This window comes from Ursus arctos, unplaced genomic scaffold, assembly GCF_023065955.2.
Source record: "Ursus arctos isolate Adak ecotype North America unplaced genomic scaffold, UrsArc2.0 scaffold_2, whole genome shotgun sequence".
Lineage (NCBI taxonomy): Eukaryota > Metazoa > Chordata > Mammalia > Carnivora > Ursidae > Ursus > Ursus arctos.
This window is the reverse complement of record NW_026622874.1, coordinates 797,804-821,357: the sequence shown is the minus strand read 5'-3', so window position 1 is coordinate 821,357 and position 23,554 is coordinate 797,804. Positions and strand designations below refer to the sequence as shown.

At 40.3% G+C, this 23,554-nt stretch overlaps 1 protein-coding gene across 3 annotated transcripts in view; it reads left to right on the top strand.

Annotated features, from left to right (window-relative positions):
• RGS7 (regulator of G protein signaling 7) overlaps positions 1 to 23,554 on the top strand; it is a 580,289-nt gene that overhangs the window by 505,163 nt on the left and 51,572 nt on the right. For all 3 annotated transcript variants that reach the window (XM_057315141.1, XM_057315142.1, XM_057315143.1), the window contains 3 exons: positions 1,268 to 1,332; positions 2,183 to 2,259; positions 2,366 to 2,447. In XM_057315141.1, coding sequence (XP_057171124.1) covers positions 1,268 to 1,332; positions 2,183 to 2,259; positions 2,366 to 2,447 — 224 coding nt within the window. The remainder of the gene's footprint in view (positions 1 to 1,267; positions 1,333 to 2,182; positions 2,260 to 2,365; positions 2,448 to 23,554) is intronic.

Sequence of the window (23,554 nt, the reverse complement as noted above, 5' to 3'; positions counted from 1 at the left end):
GGGAAGACCTTAAGACTTTACACCAGGCTTGAATCTTTGACGATTCCTTGGGATGGTCCCTCCATAAATTGGGGCTCTTTGAATTACCTGAGTGACAAGCAAGACTGTGGATGCTGCTTGAGTTTTTATTCAGGGACTGGGGAAGGATTCGCTCACACGGTAAACTTGAAATAATTAAAAGGAGAGTTTCATAACAATATGTATTACATTTTACTAATTTTGAGAATTAGCAATTTTGAAAATTACTAATACTAGTGGAAAAATAAAATTCCCATGATAGATTGTAGAAAGATGTGTTCTCAGATCATCTCCTGGGTTCTTAGTGTCTGTAGTCATGTTAGAATCGGTCCATGGTTTGCTTTCTCCTTGGCCTTGACCTTCAGAAAGGAAACATTAGAGGACAGAAATTGAATACACAGCATCAGCGCTTGCAGAGGCCTCAGATTTTCTGCGTAAGATATTTTCTTAGTGATATCAGCTGGAGTTGATCAGAAACTGAGGGTTTTTGCACTACTTAGTGCAATGGTGGTAATTATAAGGACAGCCCCGGAACTAACCTTACCAAAAGTCATATTTGACAGTCCTCATCCAGCAGATTTATTCAGCATCTAACATGTATAGCTTCTCTTGAATTTCATGAGACTCAACTATCACATATTATGGAAAAATTACAAACAGTGTCCTGGAAATCAGGACTATTCCAGAGGGCTCTGAATGTCTTGATATTATCATAAGCGTTGCTAATAATCCTGAAATAAGTAAAGAAATGTGGTTTTTCAGTGGCGGTGCCATTGTAGAACTCTCTCTCTCCTCCCTCCCTCTGGCACCTGTCTCATAGATCTCCTGCCCAAGTGGACTTTCCCTGGTAGCAAGGATACTGAGTCCTCAGGAAAATGGAATTAAAAGGTGGTTATGTTGTAGTTAGGGAAGATGTTATAGTTTCTCTCTCCTAGTGGCAAAACAGTTGATGACGGTGAAATGTAGCAAAGGAGATGACAAGAAGCCTTCAGTTTATGTTAATAGGGTTACCAACTTTCTAAACATATCTGAACATATCTATTTTCTCATAAATACCACTATGTTTGAATTTCAGTAAAAATGTTACCAATTATTTATTTTTGTCAAAAAAATATAAAGATAGAAAATTATTAGTGGAAAAAAGTGACAGAGACCAAGATGTCTTGATTTCTAATGCTGTATTTTTATTTTTAATGAGTTCCTCCAGTTAATAAGCAGGCAAGAAGTGATTGATTTTGTTTTCTTTCAGCGGTTTACCTCTGCAAGAGAACAATGCAAAACAAGGCACGGCTGGAATTAGCAGACTATGAAGCCGTAAGTACCCAGGACCTTCTGGCAAAGAAAGTCATAAAATGAACCGGAATAAGGCCTATGGTCATTTCCAGAGACTCTGTTGACTTTCCACCCTGGATTTTAAGGACCAGATTTCCAGGATCAGGCATCATAGTGACTCAAATCCCTGACTTGCTTGCTTCGTCTCGTCCTTCATGTTGGGGACGGTGAACTTCTAGACGCATAACCTCACAGGAGAAGGGAGAAGCATGTCTTGCTAAACTCGACTTAAGTGCGAAAACATTCGATGTGTCCTGTGTATAGTGAAGACATCCAAACTTAGAGAAATAAAGGGCATTTACTTTGAGTAAACAGCTTTTGCCAAACCTTCAGGTTGGCCACCATCAGCAGATAAAATTAATCTGATGTGACTTGTTCAGACAATTGCTGTGCTGAGATTTACTGACTTTGAATTCCTGAGTAGAAACGGTTAATAGGCTGTGGAGGGTTTACATTCTTGTCAGGAACTGGATAGACGGACTGAAGCATTAGTAGAAATGCATTGCTTTCCTGTTGCCCACTGATATGGGCACAGAAAAATCCAGGGGGTTAGTCTTGAGCACTTTTTTTATACAAAGTAATTTTCGCATTTTAGATGTTTACTTGTGTTCTCTAAAGTCAAGTGTTCATAAAAGCAGTATTTGTGACAGGTTTCCCTGTTTCCTCTGACTGTTAATCTGAAGATGAGCTGCATTCAGTGGGCATGACTTACCATTCAGAAGGAGTACACTTACGACTTTAGAAATTCTGCAGTTGCTCTCTTGATACATGCACACAGTAGGTGAATGAGCAGTGAGCCCCAGAACGTCTTCACCTGTGCTGTATTTTCCAGGAGAGTCTGGCCAGGCTGCAGAGAGCTTTTGCTCGGAAGTGGGAGTTCATTTTTATGCAAGCAGAAGCACAAGCAAAGTGAGTCCTTGTGAGTCTTTTGGAAAATTTGTTCACGTTGTGGCCTTTTGTCCAGAGAGGTGCTACAGTTAACATTACTCACTATTCATTGTTACCATGTTGACAGAGTGGACAAGAAGAGAGACAAGATTGAAAGGAAGATCCTTGATAGCCAAGAGAGAGCATTCTGGGACGTCCACAGGCCTGTGGTAAGCAAATGTGCAAATGTTACCTCCAGTTCATAATCTGAGCCTTTGGAAACTGAGGGATGCCTGAAAAAGTGAGGAAACGATATGGTAGCCCAATCACTCTTCACCAAATCTTGGTGATTTCGTTAAGAAAAGATTGCCACTTTCGTGTAAGCTAACCAGAATTCCGTGGTGTAATGTTTAATTTACAAAGCTATGCATCTCTCCACCACAACATCACTCTTGGCGTTTGAGGTGCTTGACACTTTTATACCCTTGAAGGAGAAAAGACGGCAACACGGCGGTCTTACGTAGACATGTGACTCAGAGTAACAAATAATGAATGTCCTTGATTAATACCAGAAAGCTTTGTGTAAGGGATTCAACACTGGTTATGAGCATCATAAGAAAAAATGTCTAATCTCATATGTTTCTTTCTATTTTGATATTATGTGTTTGTCTTTTATATATTTCTTTAAATATAGACAAGGCATTAGAGAATAATATTTACATAAATACAGAAAAAATATCAGGTTCACAGCATGAGACAAATCAAGACTGATGAGAATATTTTAAAACCTTTCCTCTCAACTACCTTCAGGATCAGACCAAAGTAGGCCTGCTTTCCAAAGATTTCTTTATATATGTGTGTGTGTTTCAATTTTAGATAGCAATGCAGTTGTTAAATTCTACATTGAATTTTTTTCTCTTTAAATTCCCAAAAGAGTAGAATTAGGATTAACTGGCTCCCCTGCTCAATGTTCAGCTCCAGATTTTTGCTCATGGTGAAAAAGGATTATGAGGTCATGTGCATAATTGTTGCAAGAATATGAAGTAGGATTTTTCCTTGTTTGTTTGTTTTAAGCAGTCTCTGGAAACGAGTCAATACATTATGTTCCTGTGTATATCCACTTTATGCCCCCAGACATCTGGTGGCCCATCTCTAGCCTTGTTCCGCTTTGATGGCCCGCAGCCTCCTGGCCACCTAAGAGGACTCGCGCCGTGACTTCCCTGCACTGCCCACATCCGTTCCATGGCAAACACTCAAGCTCACAGAGCGTGTGCATTGATCCCACCTCCACCCACTCCTCTGCTCCATCCCCTCCGAGGTCCTCAGCTGGTCCCTGGCCCTCTGTGTGCCCCTCTTGGAGGCAGAACCTGTTCCCAGTTGTTTTGGCTCTGTCCAGTCTTCTGTGTGTCCTTACAGCAAGGAGCACATAGGAGTGCTCTCCAGGGGGTCCCATGATGCATCCCTCACTAGGCTTCCGATCAGAAAATCATTCTGAGGCGTACCCTGAGGGAGAACCACCCTGAAGCCAAGGCCTCCATCTCCCTTGCTCAGCTTCTAGGTGCTGAGGATAGCAGGTGCTGATGTGGGGGACGCTAATCTGTGGGCTCTCTTAGTATCGGTCTTTTACTGCTGAACTCTTGGTTTCTGCTACACTTTCCACTTTATTTAGCTATTCGTCGGGAACTTGGAATCTGTGTCCTAGGTTTAGGCAATAGGAGAATTACAAGAACATGGCCTTCCTTGATGTTTATCAACGAGCTTACCTGGGATGATCTGATTGTGTTGACTCCCCTCTTCAAAGGGATTATTCTCTACTCACCTCTGAAACTTGTCGAACTCTCTGACGGATAGCCTCTGTCCCCAGCTTGTTAATGCATCAGTCCTGTAGCCATCTGCCAATGCAATGACTAAGCACTGTTTCCCTCAAAAGCCGTATCTGAACGTCCTGAAACAGTCTGCTTGTGCAACATCATGCGAAAATACCATTTATTCTGTATCGATATGTGCCAGACATTTTGCTGCATGAAATGTTGATTAGAACATAGTCCTTGATTCCTAAATTCACGTCCAGTGGAAGCATTTTACGAACAGAGTCACAAACACTTTAAGACAGACATGACTGCACATTTGTTTTCTGGGGGAAATACAGACGGTCATGGATTTACATGACTTGCTCGTGTGCACACGCTAGTAGCAGCAGAGCCAAGCCAGAACCAACCGTCTCCTACTCCACAGTCTGAGTCACAGAGGAAGGGGAGCCATGGGGAAGCAGAGGGGCTCCAGTTAAAGAAAGCAGTGGCAGCAAGAGTGATACCCTCACTGCGTGCCTCCGTGCTGCAAAAAGAAGGGATGAAGAGTTAGTAGGACTGCGCCTGTGATATGGCTGTGTTTACAGGCGTCTTGGTATAGGTGTATTTTACTTGTATATTTTACTCATGGTTTTTGAATATTCTTTTCTCATTCATTTTGCTGTTTTCAAGAGCCCAGAGTTCAAGCCATCTTTCAAATTGTAGGCCCCGCATCCCAATCTTGGGGAATCCCACTGCCAGATAGAGAACAACATGGTCAGGTGTGCTTAAACAATATGAACCCTGAAGGACCAGCTCCAGTGCTGTTGATACAATACTATCTCCATGTTCAGGATAATCTTGTGTAATCTAATACTATTTCAAGAACAATCTAACATTTTTATAAAGATATAAATAAATCTAGTTTACATAAATTATTCGTACATGAGAGAGATCACAAAGAATGCCCTTATTTTTATTTTGGTTTTAAAAAGACGAATTATAAAAATATGAACTGACCGCTATAAGTCTTAAAATCTGGAGATCGATATTCCCATTAGAATTTTAAAAACCCTCTATTCAAATTTCACAGATTTATAACACAATTTAATTGAAAGGCTTTTAAGTTACAAAATTATATTTTCCTGGATTGGTTTAGCTTCATCAATATATAAACTATCTTTGTTTTCAAAAACCAGAAATGGAGTTATTTTAATAGTAATATTTATTGACGTTTTTCATTTGACTTCTTATACAATCCTACTAATAACATTTCAATAAAAAAATATAACAAGGAACAGTTAATCCTCATGAAGCTTTTACTAATTCAAGGTGATCTGCTACATTGTGTTGTTTGGTTTGCTTTGATTTCATCTGGCTTTACTCTGGCATTTATTCAATCAAAAATAGGCTGAAAGACATTAGCTAGATATGTGGTAGGGAAAGGGAAATCTCAGACAGCAACTCAGAGTCTTTAAAGTATACTTTAAAAATTAATTTAAATTATTATAGCATATTACATGAATTTCCACTTGAAGATATAGAAAATATATGTAATATGATTTTACTTGTTAAAAAACCATGAGGTCACTTAACACAGTAAAATCAATCTATTGCACTTAACTACCATTATGAAATCAATCTAGCTTCTCTGAGCATGCCATGTTTACTGCAGGAAAAATAAATAAATAAATGAAGTCATTAACACCAAGAAGGACTCTTGGGGATTCCAGATAGAATTGTCAAAAGCTAACTACTCAAGAAGATAGTGGAAGAAATACACCAAATTGTAGTAAATGTCAAAGGAAATTTGGAATTTGTGTTAATTAGTGTATGTAATGTCTCAATATTTTTATGAAGCCCTTCAAGGGCTAATGCATTCATAGTCTGTATTAACAGAATTTTGGGAACTAGTTTAATTGAAGTAAAAATTATGCTTGTCACCGTGCTAAGGAACTCAATTTTAGAGTTTTGTACTCAGTTCTAGAAACCGTACTTTAAAAAAAAAAAATGTGGTTGAACTGTAGTTGAGGTAAATAGTGAAGGGGCAAAGTCAAAAATAAGAAGTAAAGAAATTGTGAAATTAGTAGAGATTAGAGGCCATAAGGATAAGAGGACCCGAAAAAAGTGCCTTCATATTTTGGAAATTTAATTAGGTAGAGTTGGAGTGAGGCTTATTTTTTTACCCCATGTTGGATTCTGGGTGACCAATGTGGAAAAAAAATGGAAAATGAAATCACAATATAAAAAAGAACTTAGCAAAATCAACACCCAAAAAACAAAAAATCCAGCCAAGAAATGGGCAGCAGACATGAACAGACATTTCTCCAGAGAAGACATACAAATGGCCAACAGACACATGAAAAAATGTTCAACATCGCTTATGATCAGGGAAATATAAATCAAAACCACAATGAGATACCACCTCACACTGGTCAAAATGGCTAAAATGAACAACTCAGGAAATAACAGATGTTGGCGAGGATGCAGAGAAAGGGGAAATACTCTTACACTGTTGGTGGGAGTGCGAACTGGTGCAGGCACTCTGGAAAACAGTATGGAGGTTCCTCAAAAAGTTAAAAATAGAATTATCCTGTGACCAGCAATGACATTACTAGGTATTTATCCATATAAAAATAGTGATGCAAAGGGGAAGATAATAAGATGGCAGAGTAGGGGCGCCCTAAGTGTGTCTTGTCCCTTGAATACAATTACGTAGTTATCAAATCATTCTGAACACCTGAGAAATCAATCAGAGATCTGAGAAAACAAATGCTGCACATCTACAATTAGAACAGTGACCACCGTTTGGATGGTAGGAGGTGCACAGACTTGAATCCGGGGTAATGTAGCTAACAATACGGCAGTGGGGAGGCATTGAAACTACAGATAGCTTTAGACAGTATGGACATTTTGACAATATTAATTCTTCCAAGCTGTCAGCACAGAATATCTCCCCATTTATTTATGTCTTCTCCAGCTTCTTTCATCAGTATCTTACAGTTTTCAGTGTACAGGTTTTTCACCTCCTTGGTTTAAATTTATCCCAAGGATTTTATTATGTCTGATGCTATTGTAAATAGGATTGCTTTCTTTCTTTTTCAAATAATTCATTGTTAGTGTATGTTTATTTTTTATCCTACAACTTAATCCTGCAAATTAATGAATTTCTTGATTAGTTCTAACAGGTTTTTTGGTGGACTCTTGAGGATTTTTTATATATAATCATGTCATTTGCAAACAGAGACAGTTTTATTTCTTTCTCTCTGACATGAATGCCTTTTATTTAGTTTTCTTGTCTGACTGCTCTGGCTATGACTTCCAGTTGCATATTAGCATTTTTAATGGTTTCATTGACAGTAACTTCAGAATACTTGTTTTACTGTTTGTCAGATCACAGTCTTGAGGAGCAGAGAGTATGTCTTAAATGCTTAAATGTTGCATGTAGGATACAATTTAATGCTAAATTTTGAATTGAGTAATTGAGAAATTGTGGAAGTATGAAATTTGCAAAGGATTTTTCTAAAAGGTGGTTGCAGATTTGGAATACAGAGTTTGTTTTAGGGCATGCCGAGTATGACAACCTAACATCCAGCTGGAAATGCCAATAGTTGCAGATATAGGACAAAGTTTTTAAGGGATGTTTTGGGGTTCTCAAATTAACTTTGAAAATCATTAATTGAAGGGTAATAATCGAGGCCCAGAGGCGGGAACATTTTGTCAGTGGAAAGCAACTGGGTCAAAAGAGGATTAGTTATCAATTAGTAAGATTTCTTAATCTTTTTTCTTCCTTATATATAGTCCCATAATTCTGGGAGAGGTGCTTAAACTCTCTATACATTTTTTTTCTTCAAATAAATCAGTATGAAACAGTCTGATGAAATGTGTGTGTGTGTGTGTGTGTGTGGTGATTTGATTTATGTATACGTTGTGAAAGGACTCCCCCCACCGTGTTAATTAACACCCACTTAGAGTTAATCCAAAGAGCTGCCAGGGAACACTGGCCATTTCAATTCTGGGCATATTCAGATGTGTGCACTGAGAGGTAGAGTTGGCCATATATAATGTGTCACCTTTCTGCTAACCTTGAAAATTCGCCATTGCCCAGTGGGAGCTCCAAAGTTATACTTTGCAGACAGTGCTACAAAGGAACATTATTTGTAACACAAACTGTGGAGCACAAGACCACAATTACAAATACTCCTGCAGACACGCTATGGGAGACGTCAGCTTGGCACATTTTGTTGGGGAAGAGGTAAGGAAACCTGGCACAAGGTCAAGGGACAGGTATCTTTTAAACTTTTATTGAAGTATAAACTATATCCAGAAAATTGCATAAAGCATAAGTACTCAATGAATTTTCACAAATTGAACACAGCCATATAACAAGCATCCAGATTAAAAACAAAACAAAGCAAAACAAAAACAGAGCATTACCAGAATCCCAGAGTCCTCCTAGAGACCATTCCAGTCTACCCCCTCTACAACAGTAACCTCTCATGCTCTATAGAGGCTTGCCTACTCTTCATCTTTATATAAATGAAATCATTAGTTGCACTCTTTTGTATTCTACATCTTTGTATGAGATTTTTTTCATATTATTGCATGTAGTTGTTGTTAGTTTATCCTCATTACATATAATATCTCATTACCATATAATATCTCATTACATGGGGAAGGGGACTTCATTATATACTGATGTTAAATTACCTTCCATGTGGTGACTTCATCATCTCATCCATAATTCTTATATTTAATTTATAGCTTTCACTAACTTGTTATATTCATGGTACAACTTAAGTTCTTTCAGACTTTTAATTATCACACAAAACCATCACTTTGATCTCTTTAATGTTTAGGTTCAAAATGATACACACCACAAAAAAAAAAACAGAAAAACAAGGTAAATGATACAGTATTATATATAGCAAAAGAGCAATCTTCTAACAAATATAGAACTTGTAAATCAGTGAGAAAAAGTCAAAGAAATAAAAATATAATGAAAAATGCTTTTTTTTTTTTACCACTAAATTTGCAAAGATTTTTTAAAGAGGTAATCCACAACCATTTATTTTATTCCATCTTACCATCTTAGGCCCAAAGGTAGGTTATCTGGTTGTTGCAGAGGAATAAGTAAATAGATGAGTATGTAGTTGGACAGATGGATGGAGAGACAAATCCACAGACAGTATTAAAATTAGACATTAATGGATCTTTACATATATAGTAAGAAAAAAGAAACAATAGTAGTGTTGAAAAAAGAATGAAGACTCTCAGTCCAGCATACAAAGACCTTGAAAGCTGTCACTTCCATTCTCATAACAAGAAACAGCTGAAAATCAACAATCGTACTTAGATCTGTCAGAGAATGATGTCTCAGGACAAACCAGTGTCAGTCCTCAAAACTGGAGAGGCAGACAAGTGGTTATAGGAAATCATGACTGACCAGGGCAGAATCCCAGGAGCAGAGGCCCCTACAGGAACTGGTGCTGGGGTAAGAAAACTAGAGTTCTCCTTGACGGATTGCTGGAGGTCATTGTAAACAAGCTTGACAATGACAGCTTCAGGGGAGCCCAGTGTTGGGGGCAGGCCCCACACTTTTGTGAGTTCACCTCCAGAAGACCTCCTAGATTCACACCACAAAGATCTGAGAAAAGTCCCTCCTGCTTCTCACAGAGGAAAGGGAAAAAGAACTATTTTTAAATATGTCGAGAACATTCTCATCTTCATAAAAAGACTGCCTTTAAGAGAAACTGTTTGAAACTGAGCCAAACTGACCAAAGTTGTACAAAAGCCTAACCAACATGAGGGGTGGGAAATACTGCACTCCAGCCCCTCTCTAGCCTTCCTATCTTACCAAGAGAAAGAACTTGTAAATAGTACAGCCCAGGGACCACAGGCTCCCTGAAAGACCAAGACCTAATCGCGCACCGAAGAATGCTTCTCCTAACCCAGGCATAAGCACCGCATCGGTAGGACTCCTAAGTGACAGCAGGGGTTATAAGGAAAGGAACTGCACATCACAGGTCTCGTTACCATAGACGTGTGCGTTGTCATTGCATCCCTGAAAAATAATTTAGCAATATGAATAAGCAGTTAAAATCTTTTGCAGGTATAAGTTAACTTATTCAAAGTTATGCAAAGAAATTAGAGTGGTTAAATATATAAAGGTAGCTAAAAACCTGAACTAGGATAAATATTCAGCAATAAGGGTGTTTAAATAAGGTATACCTATAAGATAAGCTACCGTATAACCATTCAAGATGAGCGGTTCGAAGAATTTTTAAAATGTGGAGAAAACCAATGGTGAAATATGAAATGAAATTATCTGCCTATATAATTATATGTAAATGATCCCAAATTTGTTTTAAAAACTAACTGCCTGGAGAAACAATTATGAGAAAATATGCCAAATGTTGATTTGTAATAATTCTGGGGTATTTGTAATTCGGGTAATTTTAATTTTCTACAAGGAGGATGTGTCCCATTTATTCTTGATAAAATCATCTTACAACCTTGTAATTGGCCCCCAAGGCCCCCGAGGAAGGAAGGCACACTCTGCCACGCTCTGACACGGTCGGACCACGCTGGGGCGCGTGGTATCCCGCCCCTGAGAGTGGTCACGTTAGCCACGCTGGCCATCCTGTGAGCAGGGTGAGTGGGACGATGCGGGTGGGCAGAAGGCTGTGGTAAGATACGCGGGAGTGAGAGGAGCTGAGAAATCAGGTGCAGGGCGCAAACGCGGGACGCTGTTCATCGTGTTTTCAAGGATTTGAGCCGCAGTCGCTGGAGAAGGGAGGAGAATTATCCTACTTCACTTAGGATAGAAGGAGGCAGATTTTGTCTAAGGGAAGAAGGCTTTCGTCCTGCTCGTTGTTCGGTGGATGGCGTCGGGGGGGCCGGGGAATCTCGTGTTCGCAGTCGTCCAGGGCTGTGGCGTCCCGGTCGCTTCTCTCGGGTCCGCTTGGACCTCCTTCATGCCTAAGGTTGAGTCAGTGTTTCTCCCCGGGAGAAGATGCAATTGGAAAGTTATCGGTTAAAGGACTTGAGACAGAAATTTGAGAGCATCATGTCTCAGTGAACTTAATGGAAAGAGATGGTGCAACATGCTTGTCATCCACTCGGGTTTTAAATTCTGTGTATTGTACGTTGTAGGTGGTAATCGGCACACTAGGAAGAGAGGAGGAGGAAGGGCTGGAGGCTTAAACTCTAGGTGTTATGTTATTGATGGTGAAGGTTATTCCTTGATTGCACATTTTTTCCATGGCCAAAATCTATTATTTTGTGTGTGGAATTCATAGCTGATTCCCTTTTAGCCTAAGGTGGGGTATTGAGTAGGCCCAGGGTGTGATTTTCACACGTGTGAGAGCAATCATCGAAATTGTCTCAATTCCACTCAGCCTCAGAGACAGAGACGGACGTCTCTCTGGAGTAACTCCAGAGAGGAGACTGGATGTATCCCCACGGAGAACTTGACTACATTTTTTTTTAGTATGTTTCATAATCAGCATAGCTTTTCTTACATTTTCCATTTCTAAAATAGATAACATGCTTTTGAAATTTGGTGTACATTAAGTGACTGCTCCTTTTTCTTATTGGATCAAAAATTGAATCGATTTTGCAAGCTGTTGTTATTGTGAGGAGTGGTGGTAAATTTTCAAAGAATTTCTGTCGTTGGCTTCATTAACTCAAATATTAAGAATTTTGGTATTTTTTCTGTGAATCGGGACCAAGAAGCTGCAGCCTATTTTATGTTTGAGAGAGTATTATCGAGATAAAAATAATATATTTGTTATAATTTAATAAAAATATTTGTTATAATTTAATACAAATAATGTAATTTGTTATAATTATTTCATTTCATATCATGTTTGGTTATCTTGAGGAAAAAGTTCCTCTAAAAAGGTTTCCATTCCACTATGGTAATTTCTGATAAGACTATTCTTTATTTGCTACTTTAAAGAAATGGTTGCAACTTGGATACACTCTCTATAGCAGACTATTTTCTTCAGGAGAAAATATATTAAGTATTTTTTTTGTTTCTGAGAAAACTAGGTCTGGAAACCTCTTAAAATGTGCAGGTATTTATAATATCTTATTTCTTCATATGATGTCCTACATTTTCTCTCTCCATTTTAAAATACTTACAAATGGCCCAGAAAAGACCTACGTGATTGTGTGATTATCCTGTAATTGCAGACAATAGTACTTGTCATCTAGGTGACCTAACATTGGTCTTTCCCCTCATCAAATTTCAAGTTCCTGAAAAGTGGCACTTTAAAGCAACAAAAGCCCCCAGCCATCCCTGAGACTGAATGTGTTTCTGTCCTTTAGAAACGGGGAAAGGCAACATTGATATTAATGATTTTTTTTTTCTGGTCTTAGTTGGGTCTTTAGTTTCCTTTGATTATGAAGGAAGGGAATGAGGTCCTGTCCTCTTGGGTCCCTGCAGCTCTCTCCCCAGAGCAACGGCAACACTGGGAGAACCAATACCTCTGTTTCCCCAGTGATGGCAAGGAAGATGGGTGGTAGATAACAGTGCCCAGAGAACATTCAGCAGGGGCCGGTCAGTGTTCTGAGCACCTCACATAAATTACTGAGCTCAGCCAGTGCTCACAGCAACCCCAGGCAGTACGGCTATGTTCTCCTCTCAACAGATGAGGAATCCCAGCCACAGGACACTGGAGTGGCGCAGGGCCCCACAAGCCGTAGTGGGGGGCTAGTACCGAACACTAGGTGGTCCTCATGGCCCTCTGCACCTCTGGATAAAGCTGGTATTGGCACAGAATGAGATCGCCAACACATTTTCTTTGTAATCTTCACATAACTCTCATGCAGGAGCAAAAGTCACTTTTCCTCTACACTTCGGAGCCCTCGCTGAGACGTCTACAATAAAAGACAGATTGAAGGAAAGAAAAACAGAAGTTTGTCACATACATACCTCACGTAGACATGAAAGATACCCAGGAAAAATGAGTAACTGCCTGAGGGAACTTAGAATACAGACTTCAGTACCATCTTGACAGGGAAAAAGGAAGGGCACGTAGGCCTCGTCGGGCAGAGTAAATGATTTTCAGGGGCGGTGACTCCCTCTGAAGAACGGATAAGAGGTATGATAGCTTGTGACAGTGTTTATCTGGGTGTGGTGAGGACCTCTACTGTCCTCTCCTGTGAGAAGAATCCGCGTTCTACGTTGATGAAACTCCCACAGAGGGGACTTGTGACCGCTCAGACGCTCTTAGAGGATCTGTCCTTAGGCAGGTAAGGGGAGTTCAGGGAAAGTTGGTGTTTTAAGTGGCCACATCTCAAAATAATCAGTATGCCCAAGTGAGATATTCGGGGTGGTGTATTCTATGACCCTTCACTCTGCTAGTTTGACGTGGATCGTAGCCCTGTTTCACGGAGGAGGAAATTGAGGAGAGGTTGAGTTTTGTCCTGTGTTCCCTGAGGGCGTGTTCTCCTTTAGAAGGAGCCAGAATTGAGCTTTTTCCCCTAACAAGCCAGGCCCTGAGGTTAACAGGACAATTCAGGAAGGGAAAGCAGTTAAGATAAGCTAGGACTTCCAATAAACCAGAGAAAAGGAAAGGCGTAACTTCTTCAATGAAACAAATTTTATTAAAAGCAAACTAGAGTCTTTCTAAGAGGTACGCACATCTGGAAATCTCACCCCACAGCACAGAATTATACTGTAAGAACGTGAAGTGAAGGAAAAGAGAGAAAACAAGGAGTATGGTCATTGGATACCCGAGAGCCCCCCACCCCTTTACATGCGGGGCATGTGACATGAAGATGTCATCCAGGCTGGGGATCTTACCTTCCGCACCCCCACTCCGCTCCTCACTCATTGTCCTTCATTTTAGGTTTTTCCTAATTATTTTTCCATATAGTTTTGGAAACATTCATCTAGCTAACATCAGAAGAAAAAACATTTTTTGGCATTTTAATTGAATTCGTTAAATTTATATAAAAATTGGGAGAATTGACTTCTTTATGAAGCTGAATCATCCTATCCACTCCGTTTGTTTATGTCTACTTTTGTGTCTTTCACAAGCACCTTAAATTTTCCTCGTGCAGCTTTTACTCATTTCTTGTTAAGTTTCTTTCTTTTTCAGTTGTTGTAAGTGGTGTTTACTTTTCTTTTATATCTTAAAAAAGCAACTGTGTATATAATTAAGAAAGTGGACATTAACTGGCATCTTATATAGGTGTGATTTTCAAATATTTAGGTCTTAATGATGTGGGAAACAAAGGCAGAAGAAAAATTATTAAATCTCCTTACTACCTACAGCCCATTGACAAGTCCTTGAAACAGGCAAAGTGACATTCCTCTAGGGACTCAGCTGCCTCGAAGTTAATACTTTGTTAAGGGCAAAAGGCAATCTTAGCCTGAGCCCCCCACACCCCAACCAAGATCCTGTTAAGTCTACTTTAACGTATAAAAATTCCTTTAGAAATTTCTGTTATCTCTAAACCCCCCAAGACACATGTCGGCAATCATCCCCCAAGCATATGGCCCACCGATATACATCTGAAGGGTCTCATGACTAAGGTTCTATTAGACAGTAATAAATGACCTTTTCCCAACAATAGCTAGCCCCTTCCAGGTACTGGAAACCTTGCTTCCAAATTCCTTAGAGACTTAGGCTATCCCTAACCCCCTCCCAACTTGAAAGTATATAATGGGCCATTCCTCACAACCCCGGTGCAGCTCTTTCTGCCCACGGGTCCTGTCCCCGTACTTTAATAAAATCACCTTTTTGCACCAAAGACATCTCAAGAATTCTTTCTTGGCCATCGGCTTCAGACCCTAACGTTCTTTCCTACATCGTTATGATTACGTGAATTCTGTTAATGGAGTTCCTAATGTTGATTGATCCCTGAAATCCCAGAATAATCCCCACTTGGTTATGATGCATCGTGTTCTTCATGTGACACTGGATTTTGTTTGTGCTTATTTATTTAGGATTCTGACATGGACTTCAAAAGTGAGATTGGCTCGTAGTAGATGTCTTTTTGATTTCTGTAACAAGATCTCTACCGTAAAGAAGGGCAATCGTGTTAATTTTGGCATGCTTTTCCATGACTTAGAAAGCCTGATAAGGGATTATGTTAGTTCTCCTTCGTGTGATGAGAGGGTAGAGGAACATAGGATTGTGAGCTAAATCCAAATGATGGATTCCATGAAGCTGGACAGAGAGACTCGCCTGCTTCGCACTTCTGTCCCCACTCCTCCTACGATGCAAAGCCCTATGCACCACGACCGCTCTCCATCTGTCGTCCCCCTGTCTGAAATGCTGAGGGCCTGGGGGGAGCTTCTCAGCTGCACAGTTCGATGTAGGACAGGAGAACAACGGCAGCTCAAAACACTTGGCTCCAGTACCAGCTCGCTGCCCACGTGTGTCATTTCACCAAACACCTTCAAGTCCCAGGCTCCTCAAGGGCCACTGAGAATGCACTGAGACAAAGTAGAGGTACGTAGCACATAGTCATTGTTCGACAACTGGTAGTTAGTTTCAGCAGTCGTGCGTTTGAAGGGAGAAAAGAACACAAGGGGTACGGCTGTGAAGAAAAGTTGGCAGATCCCTTTGACCTGGTGGAATGCCCAAAGGCTTTGGGAATCAGCAGAGCTGGATCTGAGGTTTGAAGCTTGAGTGGATGTACTGTTGCCTAACAAAGTCCCCCACTTAGCGGCATCAAACACGCACATTGCTCTTTTCCCCAGCCTCTGAGGTTCCGAAACCTGGGAGTTGCTTTCCCCGTGGTTCTGAGTCTCAGTCTCCCATGAGGCTGTAGTCAGGCTGTTGACCAGGACTGCAGTCATCTGAAGGAGTGGGAGAATCCGCATCACTCACACCGTGGTTGGCAGGAGACTCCTGTTGCTGACCACCAAGACCCCTGCATATGTGGACTCAAGACATAGCTTCCCCATGGCACCCCAAGATAGAAAGAGGGCCCCAAGTTGGAAACCTTACTCCTTTGTAGCCAGATTTCAGAAGTATCACATCATCACCTCTGCCATAGTCTCTTGGCACACAGACCAACGGTGGTACAGCGTGAGGACTGCACAGGGGTGTGAATACCAGGAGAAGAGATTGTGAGGGACCATCACCCACCGTCTTGGAAGATGACTACCCCAGGGGAATTTGGTCAGTGGAAAGATTTTGGAAATTGGGTGGAAAAGAGGAAACACGGTCAGACCCTAGCATGAATGAAATTCCTATCATTGCCGTGGGAGATTCCCCACCCAGTGCTGATGGAACCATCTCCAGTAACCTCTGAGTGAGAGGTGGAGACACAGGGCTCTAGGTCAGTGGGGGAGGGCTGACCGCACACATGTCACAGTCGTCCGGGTGACGTCCTTGCCAAATCCCCGGAGGAGGAACATGAAGTGAACGCGCTCCTGAGCTGAGGAATGCATCTTGCTGCCCGTGTCAACCTTGAAGCGAGTTAAAGTGTTTTAACTTTAATTTTTACATTTTTAAAAGAGAGCTGATAATCTCTCTTACAGTAGCGAGTAAAACAAATCTTTAGAGAGGAATACGAAAGCCCCTTATACAAGTGAACTTTGCTGGGAAAGAGACGGCGGGCAAGCCTGCAGTAGTTCCCGTCGTCCGTAAGAGGACGAAGTCCTCACTCCTGCAGGTAGCTTGTTCCTCACTGTCTTCAGCAGGACCAGAGTGGAGCAGACACTCGATGGATATAGTGTGTTCTGAGTGCATTAATCATCCCTGCGCTCCCTCGTTCCCGTATACACCCTTTGTGTGACACTCAACACACTGATGCAGGACGCAGCCTTAAGAAGCACACAGGCTTTCCTGCCGCAGGGCTAAGATGTTCGAAGCAACCTGGGTAGCAGTGACCGGGTCTGAATCGGCAGAGCTTGGTCAGTTGTCACAAAGCTCGTCGATTCCTGGCATTGTCGGCGAGCTCCGGTGCCCAGCTGTACAAGCTGTGCCTCGGCTCGAATCTACAGTATTCCCCTGAAGCACGTGTAAAATACGTCCACGTGCATTCCTCTCCACAAAATGCGAGGGGAAAGGATCCTTGTAGGTATCTGTCAATACCAGTAAGAACATTGATTAGGACCTTTATACAAAAGCTCCTTACATTCATTATGTCACAAATTCTTTACAGAGATTTTGTAGGGTGGGTCATTATTGTCCTTCAAACAAGGCTCAGAGGTTGAATTTTGTTAACCGTCAGAGGGCTTAGACTCAAGTCCTTACTTGGGACTAAGAGCCGGGCAGTTGCTCCAGGACCCCGTGCGATCTCTACTTAAATAGTATTCAGTCTTTCTACGTAGGTTCGTGATACATGTGAGGCTGTTTCATTACATCAGGGCCACCTTCGTGGGCATCAGCTAGATTTTGTTTTAGTCGTAAAATGCGGCAAAGTGATGAACTTTTCATTTCCTAGGCTGTCCACGGTGCCTCGCAAGTGCCCTCCTATGTAGCCGCCCCCCCACCTCCCCGTCTCCCCCCTCCACCCTGTCACCATCAGTTCTCTAGAGTTAAGAGTCTGTTTCTTGCTTTGCCTCCCTCTCTCTCTCTTCTTCCCTTTGCTCATTTGCTTTGTCTTAAATCCCACATATGAGTGACATCATATGGTGTTTGTCTTTCCCTGTCTGACTTATTTTGCTGAGGTTATAGTCTCCAGCTCCATCCGTGTCGGCCACAAATGGCGAGATTTCATTCTTTTTCCTTGTGCCTTGCATATTTGCTTGATCTCTGAGGCAGGCGAATGGTGGGATCTGTCTGTTGGCACAACGTCTCTGAGAGGAGCTCAGCATTATCAGCCCCATGAGGCTGCTGGAAACAGCCGCGGTGTGGAATGTGCTGTGTAAGGGGGCAGGTATCAGAGCCAGAAGAGCCCCGGGCCAACTGCACTTGGAGCTGCGGGTACGGTGGTCTGGAGACTGCATAGGTATCAGGCGGGTAGCTTTTGTTTTGTACTGTGTGTGTAATTTACACACATAATCTCATGTGTTCACTTGGAGCTTTGTAGCAGGATGTTAATATAGTTCCTAATATTGTTGAAAACTCTGTGATATTCCTGTTGTAAGTTTTGGCATTGTCAGTTTTGAGGTGTGCATGAGAAAATATGCTGAAGTCATTAGAAATACGCAGTTCTGTGTCCTTAATGCTCGCGTAGGCCTGGGCGCGTGACGCTCTCCTTTTCCAGTAGTCCACGATCCAGTTACTGGTTCTTTTAACTGGTCCAGAAAATCCAAGATGTGTCAATCCAAATTTAATTCTCCTTTTGTGTGATGAAAAGAACAGCGTTTCTGTCTATTATTCTGATCTGTTCCTTTGGATTAAAAAATATTTTGACAATGTAACTATCACGAGCCTCTGTGAGTGAAACTGTTCTTTTTTGCTCCGTTGGTTACATCTTTTATCCTTTGTCTGTTCTTTCTATCCCTGAATAGACTTGGAGATACAGTGTCCTATTATTATGTAATATCTGATGCTATTTATGTGAGCCATGGTTAGAGTGAGAATAAAAACTATTTTCCCCCTTATTAAGTTGGTGTTTCTGTAGCTTATGCGTTGGCAGCTTTTCAAAATGTAGTGTCAGATTTCTGTCCTGTTCCTTCTGAAATGGTGAGGATACGGATGTGACTGGGGTGATGCTGGGAGCAAGGCCCTGAGGCCAACAGCCCACCTCTCAGGGAGGTGAGGAGAGGAGAGTATTAATCCCAAATACTGATGGTATCTTGCATCTACCGGGGGTCTGGGCAAGTGCTGGGAAGAAAAGAAAAGCCTCTAGGTCTGCCGTGCTCCTGGGAAGCCGGCCTCTTGGACCATTCCTATGACAGCAGGATAGTGAAGTCCTGTTTGCCGGCAGGAAGGGTCAATAGCTCATCTTTTACTATAGACGGAGAAATGGAGTAAAGATAGTTGGACAGTCTTGGAAAGAGTCTGTGGAGTCCTTTGAACTTTCTTGCAATTTTTTCTGGAGGTTTGAAATCAAATGCAATTAAAAAGTAAAAACATGCGTGCACGCACACACACGCACACGCACACACAAGTGCACACAGTCTATGAAGGGACGGCCCAGCAAACCCAACTGGACTCAACCTACCAGTACCGACAGGACCAGCATGAATTCTGATTCCACAGGGAGCAGTGGGTATTTGGGCCCTGTTTTTGCTGTCCATTTGAATCCCCCCAGATATAGTTTCCCCAAATTGTATTGGGAAAAAAAACGGAAGAAAGGCTGTGTTCTCTTAATCTGATACCAGGTGTCTGCTTCAAATGAACTTTCCTTTCCTGATAAAAATAATTAAATTAAAATTGAAAACAATCTAAATTAATGGGAAAATAAGTCAATTCTCTCTCAGACCCAGAAAGCTCTAGAAAATTTCTCCTCAGCTCTGCTATTTCCCCTCAACAATATTTTGTACCTTCTCACAATTAAAAACTGGATTTTTTGAAGCAAATTACATTTGATTGTCACAAACTCCAACATAAAGACATTTGTCAGTACGTATTTTCAGATGTTAGAAGTTAGCCCTTTGAGAAGTGAAACATTAAAGCAGCCATTGAGGAAATGAAACTCACATGTATTCATCTGGTGCCTGACTTGACGTAGCTGAAGGATTTTGAACTGAAACAACTCTGCACTCTTACCTCCACACGACCATATAACTAGTCCCAAAAAGCTATTTACTCATTTATTTATTAAATATGATCTCTGGTCTTAAATTGCTAAAGTTTGTTCATTTTATTTATTTTATTTTTGCTTCCATTCAATAAAGTTCCATTTGTTTTTAATTAGTAACTTCCTCAATCCTAACAATCTGAAAGACCCAGTTCCTTGCTCTATGATTGTTTTCTGTGTGTCAAACTTTACTTCTAATAATAATAGCAGCCAACACATGCTTTATGTATCAGGAATATGCCTCCCCTTTGCACACATTATTTTGTACAACAGAATTTGGTACCAGTCCTCTTACCTTTGCATGTAGAGACTCCCAGCCTTACAGGGTTCCTTACCTTCCAAGAATATACAGCCCATGATCTTACCTATTTTGTAGTCATGTTGTTTTGTTCTTTTCATGTAGTAGTAACATTTTAAAACATAGTCTAACTCTTTAAATAAGTGACTTATTAAAAGGTTTTTCTACATTGTAAAGAATGTGCCATAGATGGGATTATCTTAAGGAAAGAGTGATGCCCATTGCAAGAGCTAGGGTTGAATGACTCCGGTCATAGAAGTTGTCAGAGAAATCATGAACTGGGTGCTAGGTTAGACCAGATAAGATTGATGCCTTCTACTGTGCAAGTCTTCAATATTATGTTTCAGTAAAAATTAGGCTCAGAGTGGTTGACCTGTGTAGGTTATAAAATGTTTACAAAACTCAAATGAGATATTGGTTGGAAAATCACAAAGTAAGAACTTTTGTTATTATCTGTATTATTTTTATTGCTTTACATCTTGAATGAGGATTTTTGTCATAAAGGTTTTTTTTTTTAAGATTTTATTAATTATTTGAGAGAGAGAGAGAACTTGAGTGAGGGGTGGGGGAGAGAGGCAGAGAGAGAAGCACACTCCCTGCTGAGCAGGGAGCCCGATATGGGGATTGATCCCAGGACCCCGAGATCATTACTGAGATGATGGCAGATGCTTAACTGACTGAGCCACCCAGGTGCCCCATTCATAGAGGGTTTTAATCTTTAATTCCATAATACAGAGCAAGGAAGAACAGTGGTAACAGAATGAGTCCTTTGGAAATTAAGCTCTTTTATTCTATGTCTAAAACTCACACTTTGTTTTAACTTTTTCTTGTGGTAAGAATACTTAAGAGATCAGATCTCTAGAACTTACTCCTTTTCCTTATCTCAAATGTTATGCCTGATAATTAGCAAATCCGTAATTTCCCTTCTCCCCAGCCCCTGGAAACTACCATTCCACCTTTTGATTCTGAATTTGACTATTTTAGAAACCTCATAAAAGTGCAGTCATATAATATTTGTCTTTCTATGACTGGCTTATTTATGAATTTATTTGTATTTATCTTTTCTGAAAATAATAGCTGACACAATGTTATATTCGTTTCAGGTATACAAATTCGTAACTTAACAAGTTTATACATTATGCTATGTTCATCACAAGAATAGCTACCATTTGTCCTATCACATCACTACTACAGTATCATTGACTGTATTCCTTATGTTCTGCTTCTTATTTCCATGACTTAATCATTCCGTAACTGGAGGCCTGTATCTCCCTCTCCTCTTCACCCATGTTGCCCAACCCCCCACCCTCTTCTTCTCTAGAAGCCATCAGTTTATTCTCTGTATTAAAGCTCTGATTCTGAATTATAGTTTATTCAATTTTTTAGATTCCACTTATGAGTGGAATGGTATGGTATTTCTCTTTATCAGTCTGACTTATTTCACTTAGCATGATACCCTCGAGGTCCATCCATGTTGTGACAAATGTCAAGCTCTCATCCTTTTTATGGCTACATAATAGTCCATTGTGCATGTATACCACGTTTTCCTTGTCCATTTGGCTATCGATGCACACTTAAGTTGTTTCCATGTCTTGGCTATTGCAGATAATGCTGCAGTAAACATAGGTGCATGTATCCCTTTGAATTAGTGTTCTCGTATTCTCTGCACAAATACCCAGTAGTGTAATTGCTGGGTCATAGGGTAGCTCTATTTTTAACTTTTTGAGGAATCTCCATACTGTTTTCCACAGTGGCTGCACCAGTTTGCGTTCCCACCAAACAGCATGAGTGTTCCTTTCTCTCCACGTCCTCACCAATACTTGTTGCTTTGTCTTCTTGATTGTAGCCATCCTAACAGGCATGAGGTGACATCTCATTGTGGTTTCGATTTGCATTTCCTGGAGGATCAGTGGTGTCAAGCAACTTTTCATGTGTCTGTTGACCATCTGTCCGTCTTCTTAGGAAAAATATCTAGTCAGGTCCTCTGCCCATTTTTTAAATAAGATTTTTGTTTTGTTTTGTTTTGTTTGTGGTTTTTTTCAGTATTGACTTGCATGCATTCTTTTTATATATTGGATATTAACCCCTTATGGTATATATCGTTTGTAAATATCTTCTCCCTCCCTTGCAATAGAGTGCTTTTTGGTTTTTGATGGTTTCCCTCTGCTGTGCAAAAGCTTTTCATCTTGATGTAGTCCCAATAATTTGTTTTTGTTTTCGTTTCCCTTGCCTTAGGATATGTATCTAGAAAAATGTTGGCAGAGAAATTACTGCCTGTGTTCTCTTCTAGGATTTTTATGATTTCAGGTCTCATGTTTAGGTCTCTAATCCATTTTTAGTTTATTTTTGTTTATGGTGTTAGAAAGTAGTCCAGTTTCATTCTTTTGCATGTAGCTGTCCAGTTTTCCCAGCACCATTTATTGAAAAGACTATCTTTTCCCTATTGTATATTCTCACCTCCTTTGTCATAGATTAATTGACCTTATAAATGTGGGTTTATTTCTGGCATCTCTATGCTGTTCTCTTGATCTATATATATGTTTTTGTGCCAAGACCACACTCTTCTGATTACTACAGCTTTGCGGTACATCTTGAAGTCTGCAATTGTGATACCTCCAGCTTTGTTCTTTGTCAGGATTGCTTTGGCTATTCAAGTTCTTCTGAAATTCCATACAAATTTTAGTATTATTTGTTCTGGTTTTTTAAAAAATGCTGTTGATATTTTGATAGGGATTGCATTGAATCTGTAAATTGCTTTTGGTAATACAAATGTTTTGACAATATTAATTTTTCCAATCCATGATTATGGACTATCTTTCCATTTGTTTGTGTCATCTTCAATCTCTTTAATCAGTGTTTTATAGTTTTTAGAGTATAGGTCTTTCACCTCTTTGGTTAAGTTTATTTCGAGGTATTTTAATCTTTTTGCTGCAATTGTAAGTAGTGTTGTTTTTTAAAATTCTCTTTCTGCAACTTCATTGTTAGTGTATAGAAATGCTACCAATTTCTAGTTTTGTATCCTGCCACTTTACTAAATTTGTTTATTACTTCTAGTAATTTTTTGGTGGAATCTTTAGGATAGTATCATGTCATCTGGAAATAGTGATAGTTTAACATCTTCTTTACCAATATGGATGCCTCTTATCTCTTTTTCTTTCTGATTGCTGTCGCTAGGACTTCCAGTACCATGTCGAATAAAAGTGGCAAAGGTAGACATCCTTGTCTTGTTTCTGTCTTTAGGGGAAAAGCTCTCTGTTTTTCCCCCTTGAGGATGATGTTAGCTGTGGGTTTTTCATATATGACCTTTATTACGTTGAGGTATGTTCCCTCTAACCCCATTTGGTTGACAGTTTTTATCGTGAATAGATGTTAAACCTTGTCAGATGCTTTTTCTGCACCTATTGAAATTATTGTATGATTTTTGTCCTACGTTGTGTGATGTTGATTGATTGGTGAATATTGAACCATCCTGGCATCCCAGGAATAAATCCTACCTGATCGTGATAAATGATTTCTTTAATGTATAGTTGTGTGTGGTTGCTAATATTTTGTTGAGGATTTTTGCATCTATGTTCATCAGGGTTATTGG